This window comes from Mytilus trossulus, chromosome 4 (genome assembly GCF_036588685.1).
Source record: "Mytilus trossulus isolate FHL-02 chromosome 4, PNRI_Mtr1.1.1.hap1, whole genome shotgun sequence".
Lineage (NCBI taxonomy): Eukaryota > Metazoa > Mollusca > Bivalvia > Mytilida > Mytilidae > Mytilus > Mytilus trossulus.
In genome coordinates this window covers 54173274-54194006 of record NC_086376.1, presented here as the reverse complement: position 1 = coordinate 54194006, position 20733 = coordinate 54173274, and the positions used below count along the sequence as shown (strand labels likewise).

Here is a 20733-nt window from a genome sequence, read left to right as displayed (position 1 = left end):
TATTTCAGTGATAATGAACGCCATACTAATTTCCAAATTTACACAAGAAACTAAAATTAAAATAATACAAGACTAACAAAGGCCAGAGGCTCCTGACTTGGGACAGGCGCAAAAATGCGGCGGGGTTAAACATGTTTGTGAGATCTCAACCCTCCCCCTATACCTCTAACCAATGTAGAAAAGTAAAAGCATAACAATACGCACATTAAAATTCAGACCTTTCATGAGCTATTAATTCTTATATGAAAAAATAAATGGCTGTTATGAGGCAAAACATTTTACAATGTTTTGTATGGAAAAACACCAAGGAGTCCAAAAATTTGACACAAATTACAAAACCTCACCTCATTACATCCTTAAGTTCCTGAGAAAAATGAGATGGACAAATGATGAATAAAACATCTTAGCAAAACATGCATCATGAATAAAACAAAGTGCCTCAAGTCAATGTCCTTTATTGAATAAAACAACAAATATTTCTAACATCTTCAACTAGATAAATAAACCCCTTATTAGGTATGGATGAATGAATTAGGAATAAGACATGATGAATGAACTGTACAATGATTGATTTTGTCTATCCACACTGTTATCTATCAGGGTCTTTGAATGTCATTCCAGCTTTTAGGATGTTTTCTATTCTGCCCTGAAGTAGACATCGTCGTATAAATTTAAGTGTTTCTGTGTAAAGTTCTGAATCTTTATCCCAAGGTTTACATATGTTCAGATGACTGGTTTTCATAGCATGGAATTCTCCAATACCAGGATCTACAAAAAAAGTTCAAAGAATAATCTAATAGATAAAAGAACAGAATTTTTCTTGATTCTCATATAAACCAAAGATTCCAACTGATAAGAATTGATTTTAACAATACTTAGACATTAAGGAAAATCTAATCAGAAAGTACATATAAATCACATGGCAAAATCAAATGACAAAAAAACATAAAAAAACGAAGACAAGAACTGTCATATTTCTGACTTGGTACAGTCATTTTCAAATGTAAATTACTAGTAAGATGAAGACATCATTATGGTTAATTTCAATTACTGTCTGTTTTTGTGATCATAACAACTAAGTTTATTGCCATTTTGTTAATATAAATGAAAATAATATGTGATACCTATTCAAAGATATACATTTCCAAAATTATAAAGTTTAAAGAAAATGTTTCACACTCAAATTGAGCAGACATGCCAAACAAGTAAAAAGTTGCCTAAAATTTAACTTTGTCAGTCCTAAAACTCTTGGATGAGATATTGGAAAATGTTCAAAATCAAAAAGTTGCTAATCTTTTTACCTATCTAAAAAAAATATGTAAAATGATCAAAGATACCAGGCTTATAATTTTGTATGCCAGACACGAATTTCCTCAACAAAAGACTCATTGGTGATGCTTGAATCAAAAAAGGCGGAAGGCAAAATAAAATACAATTTGAAAGAGTCATTGAGGACAGATCATTATAAATTCACAGTTTTGCTAAATAAAGCAAATGTATTCTTTTTCTGGGGTTGAAAATCCATAGTATTTCGAACATTTCGAATAGACAAACAGGGATACCAAAATAGAGGGGGTAGGAGGGGTCCTGATCCCAAATTCCCAGGATTAAAAACACATGATCCTGAAATCCTGTGCTTAAAAACATGAAATCATAAGTGAAATTGGAAAAAAAAGAATTCCCACATCCCGAAAAGGTCTATCCTGAAATTCAGAGCTTTAAAACACCCAATCCAGGAGTCTAGATAAAGGTCCTATCCCCCCTCATAATATGTGTGGTCTATAATATAAATGATCTTCTTACCACTAGATTCTGGTGGTACTATGAGCATTTTCAGTTTCGGTGTCCTTATTTGGGTTTTCTCTAATTCTCCAAAACTTAGGCAGGGAATTCCATGTTCCATAACAAGTTGTTGGAAATCTTTATGCAGTCTTCTTAACATTGGTGAATCTGTATAAATGCAAGGGTCAAATTATGAAGAGTTCCTATAAAATTTCAAAAAAATATTATAGTCATTGAGTTGCTTCACTTTGTACATAATTTTTACTGATAGTTTTGATATTTTTTTTAATAAAATATGTATTAACATGCATCATTTATATCTAAAATGTAAAGTCTTGGAAATCATCTGTGCTTAGTGCAATTATGGGAATCAAACAAATATGCAATGTCAAATCAAATTCAGCATTTTAATATTTGTATCATTTACATTATACAAACATTTACATGAAAGTATAAAAGGGCACCAACTTTTAAGTTATCTCAATTATTTAAGTCTTTATTTGGATTATTTGCATTCAAATTATTTGTATTTCTGCCTTTCAAAACTTTTGGACATAAGCCTACCTGAATAAGTTTTTCCAGAAGAAGAAAAAACCCAGATATTGATTTAAAAAGTTGACAAAAATATGAACAGGTATGTTTTTATAAATCAAACACTGGCAAAAACATAGCAAAAATATATATTTTACATCAAGTTTAGTAAAAATCTTTAAAATGAGCTGCTTCAATATAATGATATAATCTAATCACAAATTTAATACCTCTACCCATTTCTTTGACTTCCACAGTAGGAGCTACAATAAGGCTGGCCTGATTAGACAGATGAGCCAGGCTGGAGCCCCTATGAGGAGTACTATAAAACAACACACCCACTGTATTATTTACTATATTGTCAAGGCCTGGAGTATCATCAGCAATAGACAGAATCTGTTTGATAAGTAAGCCTGAAAAAGAAAATTAAATATATAGTATATAATATTTCTTTCTTTCTTTCTTTCTTTTTTATATTAAACATTCCATGGAATTAGTGGTTCAAAATCATAGGTTATGATGCATAAGCATTTTCTTTTATTTTTTCAATGTATATTGCCTATAAGGTCATCAGTAATATTCAACCATTTTCTTAAGTGCGCAAACAACTAATATATATATACACTTTTTTCCAACAAAATGAGAATTAACGGATTTCAAAAGAATAATAATAAAAAAAAATCTATTCTTGAACCTAAAATTGTGCATTAAATATTTTGTTGATTTAACCCTCCCACTGCTTTGGAAATTAGTGGCAATAACGGATGATCTCTTATGCATTTATAAAGTTATGAATGACTTGATAAAATTATTTGCTATTTACAAAGAAAATTCTAGATACATCAGTAGCATCTCCAGTGCTTACCTCCCATGGAATGGCCAACCCATATAATAGGTCGGGAGCCTATATCTGCCTTCTTTAACTTCTGTAATATGCTTGATGCTCTCACAGTTAGAGACCTCCTAAAAGAACAATATACAATTTGGTCTCACAAAGGTCTAGAATTTCTGCGGTTGGTCCCTCAAGGGTGAACTGGGTCTCATGAAAGTCAAATAATTGATCTGAGAAAACAGGAAATTGAAGTCTAGTGGCACATGTGGAAATTATAAAAAAAATGAGAATTGCTTACGTATAGAGTGTTAGCAGGATATGTGAATCTGAAAAAACAGTATCCGGAATCTGTGATAGGAACTCCCCCATGGAACCCCAGTGAACATGTCAGGTTTTAGTTTCCAATGGAATTATGATATAGTTTGAGATGACATATACTAAAATCGAAAACTTAAATTTTTCTGTTGAAGGTAATTTTTCTCTTTTTTTCAAGAGACAATGAGAAACAAAATTAATTCACTCAACATGAAAAATCATGTTTAGAAAGTCTTAAAAATCATTAATTTTCTTTTTCATTCAAAATTGTACATGTATCAGCTTTGGATCTATTTATTGGCTTGTCTATTGTTGGTGTTGGTACCTAGTCCTATCTACCAAATTAAAGGAGTAGGTCTGGTAAGGACCGATTTTGGCCTCAAATTTCAGGTTCATCTTACGAAAGATTTTGATCACTTTTTAAAGACTTAATTGTCTATTTCATTTAAATCAATTAGTTTATGTGAAAGATTTTAAATGAGTTAGTCATTAAAAACAACCCGATTCAAGCTCAAATATGAAAAATCTACCAAATATGCTGAAAAATGTCACTTCTTTGTATATGTTATGTATTATCATATAATACAACTTACATTTCAATAATTATATTAAGGATGAACATGAATGCAGCCACTTTCGTTTCACACGAAAACTGTCTAAAATTTAACTAAAATGCTAGAATTGTGAAGATTTCAGTAATTTAGCATGACTTAATGGTGCTAGTACCCAATAAATGTGCATTGTATTGTAAAAAAACCAGCCCATATTTATGTAGCAGAAGCATTCTACTGTCCAATAACTCAAAGTTTACATTTTAACAATTTTGTAAAACTGCTATATTTTGGGGCCAAAAAAGGGTCTTACTGGACCTACTTCTTTGAAGATAGTTGTAGATTTAACGTAAAACTGTGAAAAGCATTAGAAAGTATTCTTGGTATTGGATCCTAGTATTGTATTATACTTTTTTGTAGTTTGTTTTTATGTTGTACTGTTACATAACTGTCCCAGGTTAGGGGAGGGTTAAGATCCAGCTAACATGTTTAAACCTGCCAAATTCTGTATGTATGTGCCTGTCCTAAGTCAGAAGCCTATAATTCAGTGGTTGTTGTTTGGTTATTGTTACATATTTGTTTTTCATTCATTTTTTGTACATAAATTATGCCGTTACTTTTCTCGTTTGAATTGTTTCACATTGTCATTTCAGGGCCTTTTAAAGCTGACTATGTGGTATGGGCTTTGCTCATTGTTGAAGGCCATACACAGTGACCTAAAGTTGTTAATTTCTGTGTCATTTGGTCTTTTGTGGAGAGTTGTCTCATTGGCAATCATACCGCATCTTCTTTTTTATATTTTCTCAACCTTCAAAGCTGTCAACCCTCCTCCACGAAATATATGAAATAAAAAATCAATGTGTTGCATGAACTTTTTAATACTGGTAATTAGTGTTATCTATTTTTTTTAAATTATAAAATAATTTGTGAGAATAAAATTCAATTATTTAGAGAACTTATCTGAGCAAATTGATTGATTGATTGTTGATTGTTTTATGCTGAATAAGCACAGCTGCACTTATAGGTTATATTGTGGCAAGACCTATTTTTTTTTATTTAAAATAACAGACAAAAATCTGAGCAAATCATACTTCTCTGTTTCAAAAGGGCAGTTAGCATTCCAGGTACTAAGATCTGTATCATATTCCACAGATAGGATACGAATATTACCACAGTCTTTTGCCAACCAATCCTGAAATAAGTCAAATATACACTTACACATAATAATTTTTTGAATATCCAAAGGATGTTTAGTATGAATAAGTCTGACACACATAAAAAGAAGATACATGCAAAAGAACAACTGCACTATTTTCTTCTTGTATTGCAGTCTCTTTACATATAATTGGGAGTTGTGTGGTTCAGAAAAAGTGAGAAATATCAAAATTATGATATAAGTAAGAAAAGATGTCAGTTCACGAACAATTTTATTTTTTTCTTCTTATTTTTTTAACTTTATCATTTAATCTATGAACAAAACAATGTGGAATAAATACAATATTTTGTTTCACCTATCTCTTTCCAGTATTCTAAATAGTAAAAGTATCTAATTAGGTAAGTTTTAATACCTTGGGCCAGCAGAATGTATAGGTTCCTTTTTTAACACTTTCTGTACCATCTGAAGATTTATCTGCCCCTGGTCCTTTACGATCTTGTTGTCTCCAGGTCTTAAATGGTCCTCCTAGCAAGCCATGAACAAACACAATATCTGCATTTATAGATTCCCTGAAAAAAACAAAAAGACACTATATAATATGTTTTTCTATTTAATACTGAAATAATTGTGCGCATTTATTATTGCGATTTTTAAAGAAAGGGCAAAAATGTGAGATTAATAATTGTGATTTTAGGAAAACTGCCTACAGAATATATATCAGATACTAAAATGCAAGTTCTTATCATTGTGATACATAGACAGATGCATTATTTGCATTAATAAAAACCTCGCAATAATTCCTGAATTTCTAATTTTAATAAAATTGACATGTATTTCAGTATTATTAATTCTATAATGTTATATTTGAAATCACCATTTTCTATTACATTACTTCTTGAAGAACTAAATATACAAGTATTTTAATTATAAGTTGCTGTATTAGTACTACATGTACTAAGATATGTTTTTGGCACAATTACAGGTGGAGTTCTATAGTCATATATAAGTCGAATACTTATAAATATGTATTAAGGGGGCTCGCGGGTCTAAATCAACTTTTTTTTCTAATATAGGAATTTCCTATGTTTTTCCATGATTAAACCTTATCTTATACCTAATGGAAATATAAAATAAAAATATGGGGTCACCGTTCATTTAAGCTCACAATTTGCCTCTGAAAAAAGCATACATTTTTGTTGATGTCCTTTTTTTCTGTTGAACTAATAGGAGAAATATTGGTAATATCGAAATAAAAAAAGAACTAAATTACAGAAATCGTTAAAATTTTACAATTATTTAGTTTATGTACAGTTTGTTTGAAAACAGTAATAAAAAATATAGGTCACCGATGAGTTAAAAAAGATATTTCAATTTTAACGTCCAAAAATGACATTTTTTGCACCAAAGGGAGATAATTTGGAGCTTTTTCAATGATATGAACATTTAAAAAGTCATCTGTGGACAAACCAAATCGATTTTTCTTGGTGATTTTTGTGCCATATTATGAAGTAATAGCTAATTGTGTAATAAATAAAATTTGTAATGAAAAAACAAATATTTATTTTTTTTCCGATTTTTTATACCCGCGAGCATCCTTAAGGTGCACATAGAACCTTCTTAGTACAACACAATCTGCATAGTACATTATTTACAGTATATTTGTTTTATTAAGTGTATAGCTGGGTTTTTATTTTGGTAGAGATATTAGTAATATTTTGTTAGCTTTATTAAATATTGTATTGCATAAAAAAATTGAAAACAAACCAAGAATTGTTTATGACTGGCCTCTTATCAAGCCATTTATAAAGATCAGAAGTGTTTTTAGTTTTGACCAATTTACAAAGGAGAATTAAAATTGTATGAATACATTCTTTTATTTCTAACATTCAGTACAGGATTGTCTCCCTTGTTACAAATTAATGTCAATGTGCTGCTGAAAATGTTTTTGTCAGGCCAATTTTTCTAAATATATATATACAATTTCCATATTCAGATCCTTAGTATATATTTTTTTAGTGTTTGTTTCCTTTATTCATATAAAGAAAATAATATGTTGCAAAATGTCTTTTGAAAATACTCTCTGCTAATGATTTCAACTTTTTTTTGTAAGGCCTGAAAGATGAAATAAGGGGCAAAAGATACCAGAGGGACATGCATTAAAAATTTGCAGTCTGATTTATTTGAAAGCTCATTCAATGAGCTCTAACTTACTAAGACAAAACTTTAATGATAACATTTGTTCGTGTTGTTTATTCTTTAGTTTTCTATGTTGTGTCATGTGTACTATTGTTTTTCTGTTTGTCTTTTTAATTTTTAGCCATGGCGTTGTCAGTTTGTTTTAGATTTACAAGTTTGACTGTCCTTTTGGTATCTTTGGTCCCTCTTTTGTAAAGATTGTAAAAAGTAAAATCACAAAAATACTGATTATCAATTCGGAAAGTCCATAATCACATGGCAAAATCATATAACAATACGCATCATAAACAAATTGACAAGAACTGTCATATTCCTGACTAGGTACAGGCATTTTCAAATGAAGGAAATGGTGGATTAAACCTGGTTTTATAGCACTTTTAATTTGTAAAGATTGTAATACATCAGGTTAAGATGAATAATTGTCAACGAAGACAAAATTTAGTCAGAAACTGCCTTTAAAAAAGCTGAACAAAATACCTTTAAAATTTAACCTTATGTAAAGGTAACAACTTTAAGAAAACATGAACAAACAAGTACACATAACCTTTATATAAACTTTGTGTACTTCTACCTTGATCTGTATTCAAAACATTATCTAGTTGTTTGATATTGGAAGGCTTTTAATTTTAGATGAATAGATGGACACAAGGATGGACAAACAGACTGACTATAGTACACCATAATTCAGACAAAGGTGTATAAAGTTCTATAACAAGTAAAGTTGCAACTCACTTTTTCAAAATTGATAATGGTCTGTATCAATCAAAGATAGCTTCATAGGAGAGCAAATACTTATAAAACAAAGAAAATACTGAGGGATATAAGTTTGGGAAATTTTTTAAGCAGCAACAGAAACTAAAACATAGCAAATAAAATGGCTTGTAGAAAATCATCTTTATAAGCTTTTATTTTATGTTAAAAATCTACTCATCCTGAAAACCTAATAAAATCAAAGAAGCTTAAAGTTTAGGTCAAGGTCATACCATTTCTGTCATTTGAACATTTCTACTTTTCAAAGATTTTGATTTTTGATTTTTTAGTGTTTTTATAGATATAGGAACACTTTTTTTAAGTGCCACATTAGGCTATTTCCTGTGGCCATTTTTTTTAGTGGAGGAAGCTTGAGTGCCAAAAGAAAACCATTGACCTTCAATAGATCATTGATCCTACACTATGTATAAAATGGTAAACGACTATATCTTTTTCCCTTACTTTGGAAAATCAAACTTACTTTTGCCTATATATAGGGTGAATGAGGTAGACTCCATCGTCATACGTGCAAGAAACAAAATCTGTGTCTAGATTAGCTAATGTTCTGGCTGCATGGAGAGACAAGGTTAAGTCAGATGATGATATCCATCTCGATAGAACTGTTACCCATCCTGTAAAATAAAAAAAGGTCTATGATCATTAGTTTGAAAACTGTTTAATTTTTTTTCAGATTTTGTCTAATGCTTAGTTCATTTCTATGTGTGTTACATTTTAATGTTGAGTTTCTGTTGTGTCGTTGTTCTCCTCTTATATATAATGCGTTTCCCGCAGTTTTAGGAAGTTTTAGTATGTTAACCCGGATTTGTTTTTTTTCTCTCAATTTATGAGTTTCCTAACAGCGGTATACTACTGTTGCCCTTATTTATATGAAGCACCTAGCTGAAATGATAATTGAGACTGTGATTAAAGCCACTTCAAAATAAATCAGATGAAATTTCTAACAAATAGCATCCCGACTGAAACTAGAGCAAAGGTCCTTATCCACATTGTGTCATATTCAAAAGCAGCTGAAATTGAGTGTATGGGGGAAAAAATTAAATAAAAAAAAAAGTCTACTGCAAGACGAAACAAGAGGCTCTCAAGAGCCTGAATCGCTCACCTTAATTCTTTTGGTTAAATCTCTCATCAAATAATCATTTTCTCCTATGTTCTATTTTAGCCATAGGAGCTATGTTTCTTGACATACAAGGAAATAAAATATAAAATTTATACTAGATACTCTGAAACTCATTTAGCCTAAGTTTGGCTGAAATTGATACAGCAGTTTCAAAGGAGAAGATTTTTTAAAGTAAGTCAACATGATGAACAAATTGTGAAAAAAAGTCTTTAAAGGGCCATTACTCCTTAAGGGGTCAATTGACCATTTCGGTCATGTTGACTTATTTGTAGATCTTACTTTGCTGAACATTATTGCTGTTTACAGTTTAATTCTATCTATAATAATATTCAAGATAATAAACAAAAACAGCAAAATTTCCTTAAAATTAACAATTCAGGGGCAGCAACCCAACAACAGATTGTCTGATTCATCTGAAAATTTCAGGGCAGATATATCTTGACCTGATAAACAATTTTACCCCTTTCAGATTTGCTCTAAATGCTTTGGTTTTTGAGTTATAAGCCAAAAACTGCATTTGACCCCTATGTTATATATTTAGCAATGGCGACCATGTTTGTTGATAGATCAAAACTTCAGATACAATTTATAAACTACATACCCTAAGGAACATTCAGTTAAAGTTTGGAAGTATTTGGCCCAGTAGTTTCAGAGAAAAAGATTTTTGTAAAAGATTACTAAGATTTACGAAAAATGGTTAAAAATTTACTATAAAGGGCAATAACTCCTAAAGGGGTCAACTGACCCTTTAGGTCATGTTGACTTATTTGTAAATCTTACTTTGCTGAACATTATTGCTGTTTACAGTTTATCTCTATCTATAATAATATTCAAGATAATAACCAAAAACAGCAAAATTTCCTTAAAATTACCAATTCAGGGGCAGCAACCCAACAACGGGTTGTCTGATTCATCTGAAAATTTCAGGGCAGATAGATTTTGACCTGATAAACAATTTTACCTCGTGTCAGATTTGCTCTAAATGCTTTGGTTTTTGAGTTATAAGCCAAAAACTGCATTTGACCCCTATGTTCTATTTTTAGCAATGGCGACCATGTTTGTTGATAGATCATAACTTCGGATACAATTTATAAACTACATACCCTAAGGAACATTCAGTTAAAGTTTGGAAGTATTTGGCCCAGTAGTTTCAGAGAAAAAGATTTTTGTAAAAGATTACTAAGATTTACGAAAAATGGTTAAAAATTTACTATAAAGGGCAATAACTCCTAAAGGGGTCAACTGACCCTTTAGGTCATGTTGACTTATTTGTAAATCTTACTTTGCTGAACATTATTGCTGTTTACAGTTTATCTCTATCTATAATAATATTCAAGATAATAACCAAAAACAGCAAAATTTCCTTAAAATTACCAATTCAGGGGCAGCAACCCAACAACGGGTTGTCTGATTCATCTGAAAATTTCAGGGCAGATAGATTTTGACCTGATAAACAATTTTACCTCGTGTCAGATTTGCTCTAAATGCTTTGGTTTTTGAGTTATAAGCCAAAAACTGCATTTGACCCCTATGTTCTATTTTTAGCAATGGCGACCATGTTTGTTGATAGATCATAACTTCGGATACAATTTATAAACTACATACCCTAAGGAACATTCAGTTAAAGTTTGGAAGTATTTGGCCCAGTAGTTTCAGAGAAAAAGATTTTTGTAAAAGATTACTAAGATTTACGAAAAATGGTTAAAAATTTACTATAAAGGGCAATAACTCCTAAAGGGGTCAACTGACCCTTTAGGTCATGTTGACTTATTTGTAAATCTTACTTTGCTGAACATTATTGCTGTTTACAGTTTATCTCTATCTATAATAATATTCAAGATAATAACCAAAAACAGCAAAATTTCCTTAAAATTACCAATTCAGGGGCAGCAACCCAACAACGGGTTGTCTGATTCATCTGAAAATTTCAGGGCAGATAGATTTTGACCTGATAAACAATTTTACCTCGTGTCAGATTTGCTCTAAATGCTTTGGTTTTTGAGTTATAAGCCAAAAACTGCATTTGACCCCTATGTTCTATTTTTAGCAATGGCGACCATGTTTGTTAATAGATCAAAGATTCGGATACAATTTATAAACTAGTTACCCTAAGGAACATTCAGTTAAAGTTTGGAAGTATTTGGCCCAGTAGTTTCAGAGGAGAAGATTCTCGAAATAGTTTACGACGACAGACGACGACGGACGATGACAACGCCATGTGATGGCATAAGCTCGCTTGGCCCTTCGGGCCAGGTGAGCTAAAAAGGAAAATCATATTTTTTTTATATTCTACAGTATCATCATAATTATGTGATATGGATTAGACAAATTTTGCATACACGTCTATATATTTGTGGTATTTTGTTTAATTAGTTATACTTCTGGTTAATCCAAAACCACAAAACCAATACAAAAATCTGCAGTCTGACTGTATTCTTAATAAAGTTCCAATTACCTGCTCTAACAATTTCTTCATGGAAACATTGATGTACAGAAAGGTTTCCCAGAGTTTTGGCAATCTGTCTTCGTATAACAATACTTTTATGTCTTTTGGTGTACGTCTGCTGTAGCAACTGTACGCCTCCCATCTTTATTATGTTCTGACAACATCTAAAATCCTAAAAGAACAAAATATGATAATGTCCTTTATTTAAAGCAATTTTCTGAAATTGATGTTCACAGAGATTTTCATTGTCTTATGTAAGCCTTTTCTGATTTTTTACGATATAAAAATAAAAAGATGTGGTATGATTGCTAATGAGACAACTCTCAACCAGAGACAAAATAAAGTGGCAGGTTAGCTATAAGAGTTCACTGTACAAAATTCAACAATGAGCAAAACCTATACAGCCTAGCATTGGATTTAAAAAACACCAAAATGACAAATGTAAAAGAATCCAAATGAGAAAACTAACAACCTGAATTATGTAAAGATAATTAACAAATAACAAAAGAGATATAAAGCAACGCAGTTTACCACAAAAAAATTGCAGAGATGTAGAACCTTACATGATTTATATGTAACCCTTTCATATCATCTGAATTTTTTATTACAGCTACCATAAATAGAATAGAAGAATAGAACTGTAAAATTTATGATTTTATGTATTAAATTATGTGCCAAAACCTGCAATTTTATTCTAAAAAAAGATGCAAAGAAGTTTCATATTGTAAGAATTAAATAAATAAATAAATAAATACTCTGTATATTTTAACATTTGTGTGTAGTATCCACTATTTATTAATGTAAATATGTTGTGTACAAGTTGCATTTTTAATATTGTACATGTTATAATTTGTACAATGCAAAACTACAAGTTATAACATGTACAAAAGTACATCATACATGTTATAATATGTAAAAAATATTGATTAAAAATGGTTTCAACTGTACAAATTTGAAAATAAACATGTTTCTATTATTATCACGCATGTACCTCAATAATATTTTCAGAATTATTTTTATAAAATATTCATGTACATGTGTTTTGTATTTTTGATACAGTCAATGACAAGATGAAAAGTTTGATACTTTAAAATACCTTTTAAAACACAAATGAAATTAAAAAACATTATTCAGATATCTCAACTGATGAATTATAATATTAAATTTCCACTCAGAAAGCAATAGAAAATAATGTCATACTAGTTGAGATTTAAAATACAAGTGGATAGTAGGGATATATTTTACAATAAAAACCTTGATATGTCGAGGAAATACAATACCCTATTTTCAAAAGTGACGAGAGAAATTTAACTTATGCAATTATCTTATTAATTATCAGAGAAAATAATTTGATGCATTAGATTTGAATCAGTGATGATGAAGGCCAAAAATACATTGCATGAAGAGCAGTTTCAATAATTCCAAAGATATTTAGGATTAGATGTTGTCCAATGAAACTTGTTTTTGGCATAGGAGACCTTGCTTTAATGTTTGCATGTTTAAAAATATGAGGGAAGAGAGTTTACTTTAAAATGTAATGACATTGTTATCAAAAAAATCTGATGAACTAGTTATCTACCATGTTGCTATTGCAGAACTTTTTACGATATTATTAAACAGAGTCATACAGCTGTAAGTCATGAAGGACTGTGAAAAAAAATACAATGACCTAAAAACATAATTGTGCCAGCATATGCTGTGAAGCAATAAACACATTTCTGAATCTTTGTGATCACTGTGTTCTTAAGAAAAAAAAACACTCTGATTTTTTTATTACTGTTCTTTACTATTCAATAAATTTCAAATATATTCTGCTTTATTTTAATCAATTTTCAAATTTGTCCAAGAAGATAATGTTATTACATGTACAAAATCAACTTGTACATAACATATACATGTTGTTTCTCGTAAATCTGTACAAATAGACCACTTTCGAGTTCATCCGTCATCTGAAAAAACTTGTCAATTATGCACCCCTTTATGACATCATTAACCAGATAGAGGGGATCGCCTGTATCTGTGCACTATTTACGTTCATCAAGCCTCTTAGAGATTGTCTTTGTGCAGGATAAACTGGAAATAATGGTTGCTCTGTAGGTACTTACTGACAATTCCCTAATGACAGCAGTGTTGATTGTCAATTTTGAGAATTCAATTTGCTGAATAATTCGAACAATATAGAATTGTAGTTTTCCAACCACTTGCTCAATATTGAAAGGGAATTGATGACGCTCCTAAACGCACAAATGATGTTCATTAAATCCAGAGTTTTTTTATGGATATGCATCGAACTTGAAAGTTGTCTATTGGCTTATGTATAAAAAATGTATCTTTTAAATTTGTATTGTGTAATGGTATTCATCAGGTGAGATGTAAATAAAATCTTGAATTTAATTGAATTTTATATAATGCTTGAAAGTAATCATTTTAGCAAGTCTGTGAAAAAAAATATATAACATAAATAACAACTCTTACTGCAGAATGACTGGCCAAAGCCTGTAAACAAACAATCTCTACTCTTTCTTCTGGAACAGAACTGACTGACTTGGCAAATTCTAAACCTGTTCCCCCAAAACTGAATAAACTGTCCTGAAAAAAATAAGTTCATCTTATAATAGACGCAAAGTGGATAAAAACTGAACAATTGAATTCAAATGAATGCATTAAGGATCTTAACTTCAAATGAGCACATCTAAATTATTCATGAAAAAATTTGCATATTTCTGTATTTTTTTTCCATTTTTAAAAACAACTCAATGCATGGCACTCATGATTCATTGCATATTAAAATTTATCTTTTAGTAAAAGCTGACAAAAATTTCCTAAGAATTGAAGTTTCTAATACCGTTTCATAATATATTGTGATTACCCTTTCATCAGCATTATTGCCAAGCTGCAATGCTTTTGTTGAAAAATGTTTGAGACATTTATCTAAATCTTCGTTCTGTAGTGAGGATATCAAAGTCCTATACTCATCTTCTAACCAGACCTGTTAATGATATATAATGCTATGACATTTATCTAAATCTTCATTCTGTAGTAAGGATATCAAAGTCCTATACTCATCTTCTAACCAGACCTGTTAATGATATATAATGCTATGACATTTATCTAAATCTTCGTTCTGTAGTGAGGATATCAAAGTCCTATACTCATCCTCTAACCAGACCTGTTAATGATATATAATACTATGACATTTATCTAAATCTTCGTTCTGTAGTGAGGATATCAAAGTCCTATACTCATCTTCTAACCAGACCTGTTAATGATATATAATACTATGACAAATCTAAATCTTCGTTCTGTAGTGAGGATATCAAAGTCCTATACTCATCCTCTAACCAGACCTATAAATGATATATAATACTATCTTCTATTGAGAAAAAAAACCAATAATGACATACATATACACAACAAAAGACAAAATACCTAACAAAACTTGTATTCCATGCTGTAACAACTCTCAATACACAAACACACTTATGTTAACTATTGTACAATTCTTTTTTTAACATATTTTTCAGAACAAATACTATGTGTAGTAATTGTTATCTCCCCTTCAACAATGCTGTAAATATTTTATACTATGTTTACTGGTATAACATGTGCATCCCCCCTTCTCCCTTCATATTTAATTAAGTACAAACCTTACTTGGTGGTGCTTTTGGCATTGGTAAGAAAAATCTTGGATCCACATCCTGAGATCTGGCTAGTCCAATCATCGTTCTAGTATCTAAAGCCTGGGCTATGTTTCTATACTGGTAGTCTGTTAAAGTAGGAATTTATATTCAAAATCTCTACTGATAGTGTTTACCTTCTTTAAAAATAGTATCTAATGTTTAATGCAAAATGGGAAATTAATGTTCACAATTTACTACATATATTTCAACCATATGGGCGTATATAACTTACATTTCCCATTAGAGTATCACCCTGCCAGGCAGTGTAGGACTGATTGTAACAAGTGAAACTGCGAGCTACTGCTCACTGATGATACCCCCTCCGCAAGGGATAATATTAATAGTGTAAAAATATGCAAGTGTTCGGTAAATAGGAAGTTGTCGAGTGATGAATCTGAAAACACATCACACGGTATAGCTGACTTATGTAAATCCTCAAACCAAATTTCAGAAATCCATGTATTGTAGTTCCTGAGAAAAATGTGACGAAAATTTTCAACTTGGCTATCATGTGTAAAATCATACAAGTGTTCAGTAAACAGGAAGTTGTCAAGTGATGAATCTGAAAATGCATCACACGGTATAGCTGACTTATATAAATCCTGAAACCAAATTTCAGAAATCCTTGTATTGTAGTTCCTGAGAAAAATGTGGCGAAAATTTTCAACTTGGCTATCATGTGTAAAATCATACAAGTGTTCGGTAAACAGGAAGTTGTCGAGTGATGAATCTGAAAACGCATCACACGGTATGGCTGACATATATAAATGTTGATACCAAATTACAGAAAGGGTGGATGTGTAGTTGCTGAGAAAAATGTGACGAAAGTTTCATGGGACGGACTGACTGACGGACGGACGGACGGACTGACAGACAGAGGTAAAACAGTATACCCCCCCTTTTTTTAAAGCAGGGGTATAATTAAGTTATCAGTTCTACTGTCACTAGAGATTTGTTAACTATAATGTTTCAGTTAAAAACTCTATATCTGAATTTGTTTGGTCTCATAAACTTTTTACAATGATTTACAATAAGGATGTTCAAGAAATCCTAGAAAAAAATTATGTAGGCATATGTCCATACTATTGCATATTATGATTTTATTCATATCAAACCATGTTTTAAATGGGTTTAATCACTATAGTATTCCTGTCAAAACTTTTAAAAAGTTTTTTACTTCAAAGACAAGCAGAGACCTTATTTTTCAATAATTTTAATGCATTATACATAACCTACTGTGTTTGGATTCATTTATTTTTAAAGGAATTTTGTTGGTATTTGATTTCCTGGTTTTGCTAAAGTCTGTATATGTAATTCTGGATATTTGTAATTTATTGAACCTTTGAAAATTTTGGTTTACATATAAACATGAAATCTACTAAAAAATATGGTTTCCAAAAAATAATTATTGAATTTACAGTATTTTTGTTTTGTTCTGGTAAATGGGAGGTAACCCAAATTTAAAACATATTTGTTGCCCATTACACACCTATAACAGCTTAGTATACACAGGGATCTGATCTATGTAGGTTCTGTAAATACTGGTTTTACTATATAACTAGATAAATGTACAACAGATTTACCTTCCCAATCATGGTGTTTTGATAGCTGCTTTACACCAAGACATCTGAGACCCTGATCGGAAGATCTTGCCAATTTCAATAGAGATTTAGGATTGTCCTTCTTTGTATAAATCCATGGTAAATGTTTCACTAAAAAAATAACAACAGCAATAATTAGAGTCCTTACTGAAGGATAAAAGTGTCAGAAATCCCTTAACCCTCTGAACTGAATTGCAGCCATTTATTAGCTTTTTCTCATTTATTTATTTCAAGATATAAACGGTGTGTTAAACCTAGAATGATAAAAGTGCAGTGAATTATACCAGTTACAGTTTCAAAAATTTTAGCATTTTTATTTGCATCAACAGGTCAAGTTTGTTTTAGTTTTTTGTGTAAGTTTTCCTGAACTGCTGACTTCACTGCAGTTTAGTACATTTGTTATTCTTTAAAAATGATTTTTTTTTGCTTTGCTCAATGACCAATAGATGACCAGTTTGTGGTGATTATTGATAATTTTACAGATATTTGACAGTACAAAATGTATCAATATATATTTAAAACTATTGATTCTTAAACTAATTGTGGTCAAGTTGAGAAGATGTCCTATAGTGAATATACTGTCAACAGGCACTAAGTGATTTAAAACCTAATTATGAATCTCCTGGCAAAATGAGCTTATAATTGACAGCTATATTCTAGTTCTATACTATACATCTACCAGTATTTATACATTATCTTTTTTGTAATACTTTATTCTAACATGATGTCCTTCAAACACTTTGAGTACACACCCGTGGTAAAATATGAATATATTGTTTGGGCTGTTCCAATCGTACTCCCACTTCATATGCGTCATATGCTTTTTAATGAATGAACTACCTGACGTCAGAATATTAGCATTTTACGGGAAAATACATGATTTTATAATGAAAATCATCACAACAAAGAAATGTAAACAAACAATGCTAAAATGTGTTATATAAGCCATTTTTTGTAAACATATAAGACATTAAAGTAAAATTATCATTTAAATTCATTCAAATCTATCTAAATATAATATTTTAAATAGTTTCAGCATGTCACTTATTCAGTTTGCTCCGTTCTTTTATGTCAATTTAATAGTGCATTTATTTATGGGAATGGCAAATAATGCCTTCACCTAGAGTGCTTCGATCCCAAACAATTGCGTTACTTGTCCTATTAGAATCGAAATAATTCATTCGGGCTTCAATATATCTAGATTTTACCACAATTGTCCCTTTATGCAGATATTTTACTCTACGCTATCGCTCAGGGTAAAATATTTGACATAAAGGGCCAACCCGTGGTAAAATCACAATATATTCAAGCCCCAATGAATTATTTCTAAAATTACCTGACTTCTCTGAGATAAAGTCTTTGATTTTCCTCACATGTGATCTCTTCTTTGTGTCTAAAATAAATGAAATACCATACAATATTACTTTCATTATGAAATAAAAAAAAAAAAAAACTTATGTTCAGTGGTTGACATTTGTTGATGTGGTTTTTATATAGGCTCAATGTTGAAGGCTGTACATTGAACTATAATGGTTTACTTTTTTAAATTGTTATTAGGATGGAGAGAACTTTGTCTCATTGGCACTCACACCACATCTTCCTATATCTATAGACCTTTGGTTTTCCTGTTTCTAGTCACTTTTGGAGCCCTTTATAGCTTGCTGTTCAGTGTGAGCAAAGGCTCCATGCTGAAGACCGTACTTTGACCTATAATAGTTTACTTTTACAAATTGTGACTTGGATTGAGACTTGTCTCATTGGCACTCATACCACATATTCTTTATATCTATTTACAATTTAGATTTCAATTTTTTGTATTTAATCATGCTTTATAAAGAATACTTTTTTTTATAAATGACTGAACTGACTACAATTTGGTTTTGTGATGGAAAATGGTATATCTTCATATCTTTTTCGATAATTTATGCATACAAGATTCTGTCATGATGGCAGCATCAATCAATCAGTGTTTATGAGTAATTAGGAGCATAAAAATGTGGTTGGTTGCACTTGTCTACTTTTAAAAATCTAAAAATTATAGGACCATGCTATTTTTATTGGTAGTTTTACACCTGTCATTAAACAGATGTACAGAAAAGTTCTTTTCTATCTTTACACTATTTAACTTGAGGTAAAAGAAAATATTTTGCAGAAAACAAAAATGATAAGGATGCATCTGTTAAATGCATAGGTTGTCCAATCATGCGATGAAAAAACTTGAGCACATCAGTGGTGGATCCAGAAATTTTCATAAGTGGGGCCCACTGACTGACCTAAGAGGGAGCCTGCTCCAGTCACACCTCAGTGATTCCCTATATAAGCAACCAAATCCCCCCCCTAAATCAGCCTCTGCACATTACCTTGGAAAGATTCTTGTTTCTCAGGATCCAAGTAAATATATGTGGATTTATTCTTCTCTGTATCAAACACATCAGTGACTTTGGAAAACTCGTTTCCTAAATATCTAAACTCAAAATATACAACAGCTCCACTGAAAATGAGATCATTCTAATTTTATAATTGTTCATTCCAAATTTATAAACTTATAATAGGTCAATCCAAACTTAAAATTTTATCATATGTCCCCATTCATGAAACATGAGTAATCATTAAAATAAAACGCCAATCAATTACTGCATTTTAAGAGTTTATCGGTCGACATGTTTCGACAACAAGGGTGGCGTCTTCAGGACAATGATATTACACTAACACATGAAATCAAACAGTATATGCATACTGGATCAAACCACTAAGAATCACTTAGAATACTTTTTATTTGTTTGTTTATCATTGAAAGTATATAGAGGATTATGGCACTCCACCCTGAGCCTTCAATCTTACCCCTAAATGTTTCCTGAATCCTGCTAAGCACAGAAGTGACAGGAGGACCTAAACTTATAAAATAATCTTTTTACCTGCAGATGGGGAAGGTATCAAATTATAAAGCATTTAACCAGGAATCCAATGGCTCAAACAAGGGTATAAACTTACCAAATAGCTAAAACTGTGAATACACCAACAGAATCTATGGAAAGAAAAATATTTAGATTAAATTTAAAACAGTAGACCAAGTTTACATTATATTATTGCATATTTATGGCAAATATATTACTGAAAAAAATCAATTTCTCGTGTGATATTGTGTTGTGTTGAGTCTGTTGACAAGCAGGCATGTTGTTTTAATTGTCAATTTAATCATCAACAAAGGCAACTTATATTATTTTTCAATCATAAAAATGAAGTCTAAAAGAAAATAACAACTTTCAACAGTAATTAATATTGCTTTAAAACTCACACTGTATTTTCCTTGTATGTTTTTTCCTGGTATGATAAAACTGTTTCCTAACAAAAATAGTATACCATCCAGGTCGATATAGTTTGTAAACTAGACCCCTGAACATAACAGGATAAACGTTTTATTATAGGTTTTTAGTGATAGAATCCATCATATCCAAATTATCTCTGAAAGTAAAAGATTATGTTAGATAAAAGGTTTTGGATATTCAAGAAAAAATAAAATTCTGATATTAAAGGTTTTTAGTTTTCAAACATTGTGAGACCAACTCTTGCTTAGGGTCCTCTTAGTTATGAGTTATACCCAGTTTGGACAATGACTCCACAATAATAGTAAGAGGTCTTAGACAACATACTCTAGGTTCAATCAACCCCTTTCATTTTAAAAGTTTCTATACTTCAGTAAGGAATATGAGAAACAATTGTATGTATGTATGTATGTTGCAGACTACCTGGACCTA

General features: G+C 30.8%; 1 protein-coding gene across 1 annotated transcript; it reads right to left on the bottom strand.

Moving 5' to 3' along the window:
• Window positions 1-441: 441 nt before the first annotated feature.
• LOC134715531 (protein SERAC1-like) lies at window positions 442-20434 on the bottom strand. Its single transcript, XM_063577767.1, has 16 exons — window positions 20274-20434; window positions 19970-20003; window positions 19339-19469; window positions 18315-18371; window positions 16961-17089; window positions 15345-15463; window positions 14567-14686; window positions 14173-14286; window positions 11707-11869; window positions 8595-8745; window positions 5580-5736; window positions 5103-5203; window positions 3179-3276; window positions 2544-2726; window positions 1804-1950; window positions 442-768 (listed from the first exon to the last, which is right to left on the bottom strand). The coding sequence occupies exons 1-16, from the start codon at window positions 20377-20379 to the stop codon at window positions 590-592; spliced, it is 1989 nt and encodes a 662-aa protein (XP_063433837.1). The 5' UTR covers window positions 20380-20434; the 3' UTR covers window positions 442-589.
• Window positions 20435-20733: the final 299 nt, after the last annotated feature.

What these genes read in the sequence shown, in the direction of transcription:
- LOC134715531 (XM_063577767.1), bottom strand. Translation starts at nt 20,379, where the DNA reads ATGTTCAGGGGTCTAGTTTACAAACTATATCGACCTGGATGGTATACT. An exon ending in ATACATTCTGCTGGCCCAAG is followed by an intron (nt 5,204 to 5,579) that starts GTATTAAAACTT and finishes GACTTATTTCAG; the next exon opens with GATTGGTTGGCAAAAGACTG. An exon ending in AGTCAAAGAAATGGGTAGAG is followed by an intron (nt 1,951 to 2,543) that starts GTATTAAATTTG and finishes GCATTTATACAG; the next exon opens with ATTCACCAATGTTAAGAAGA.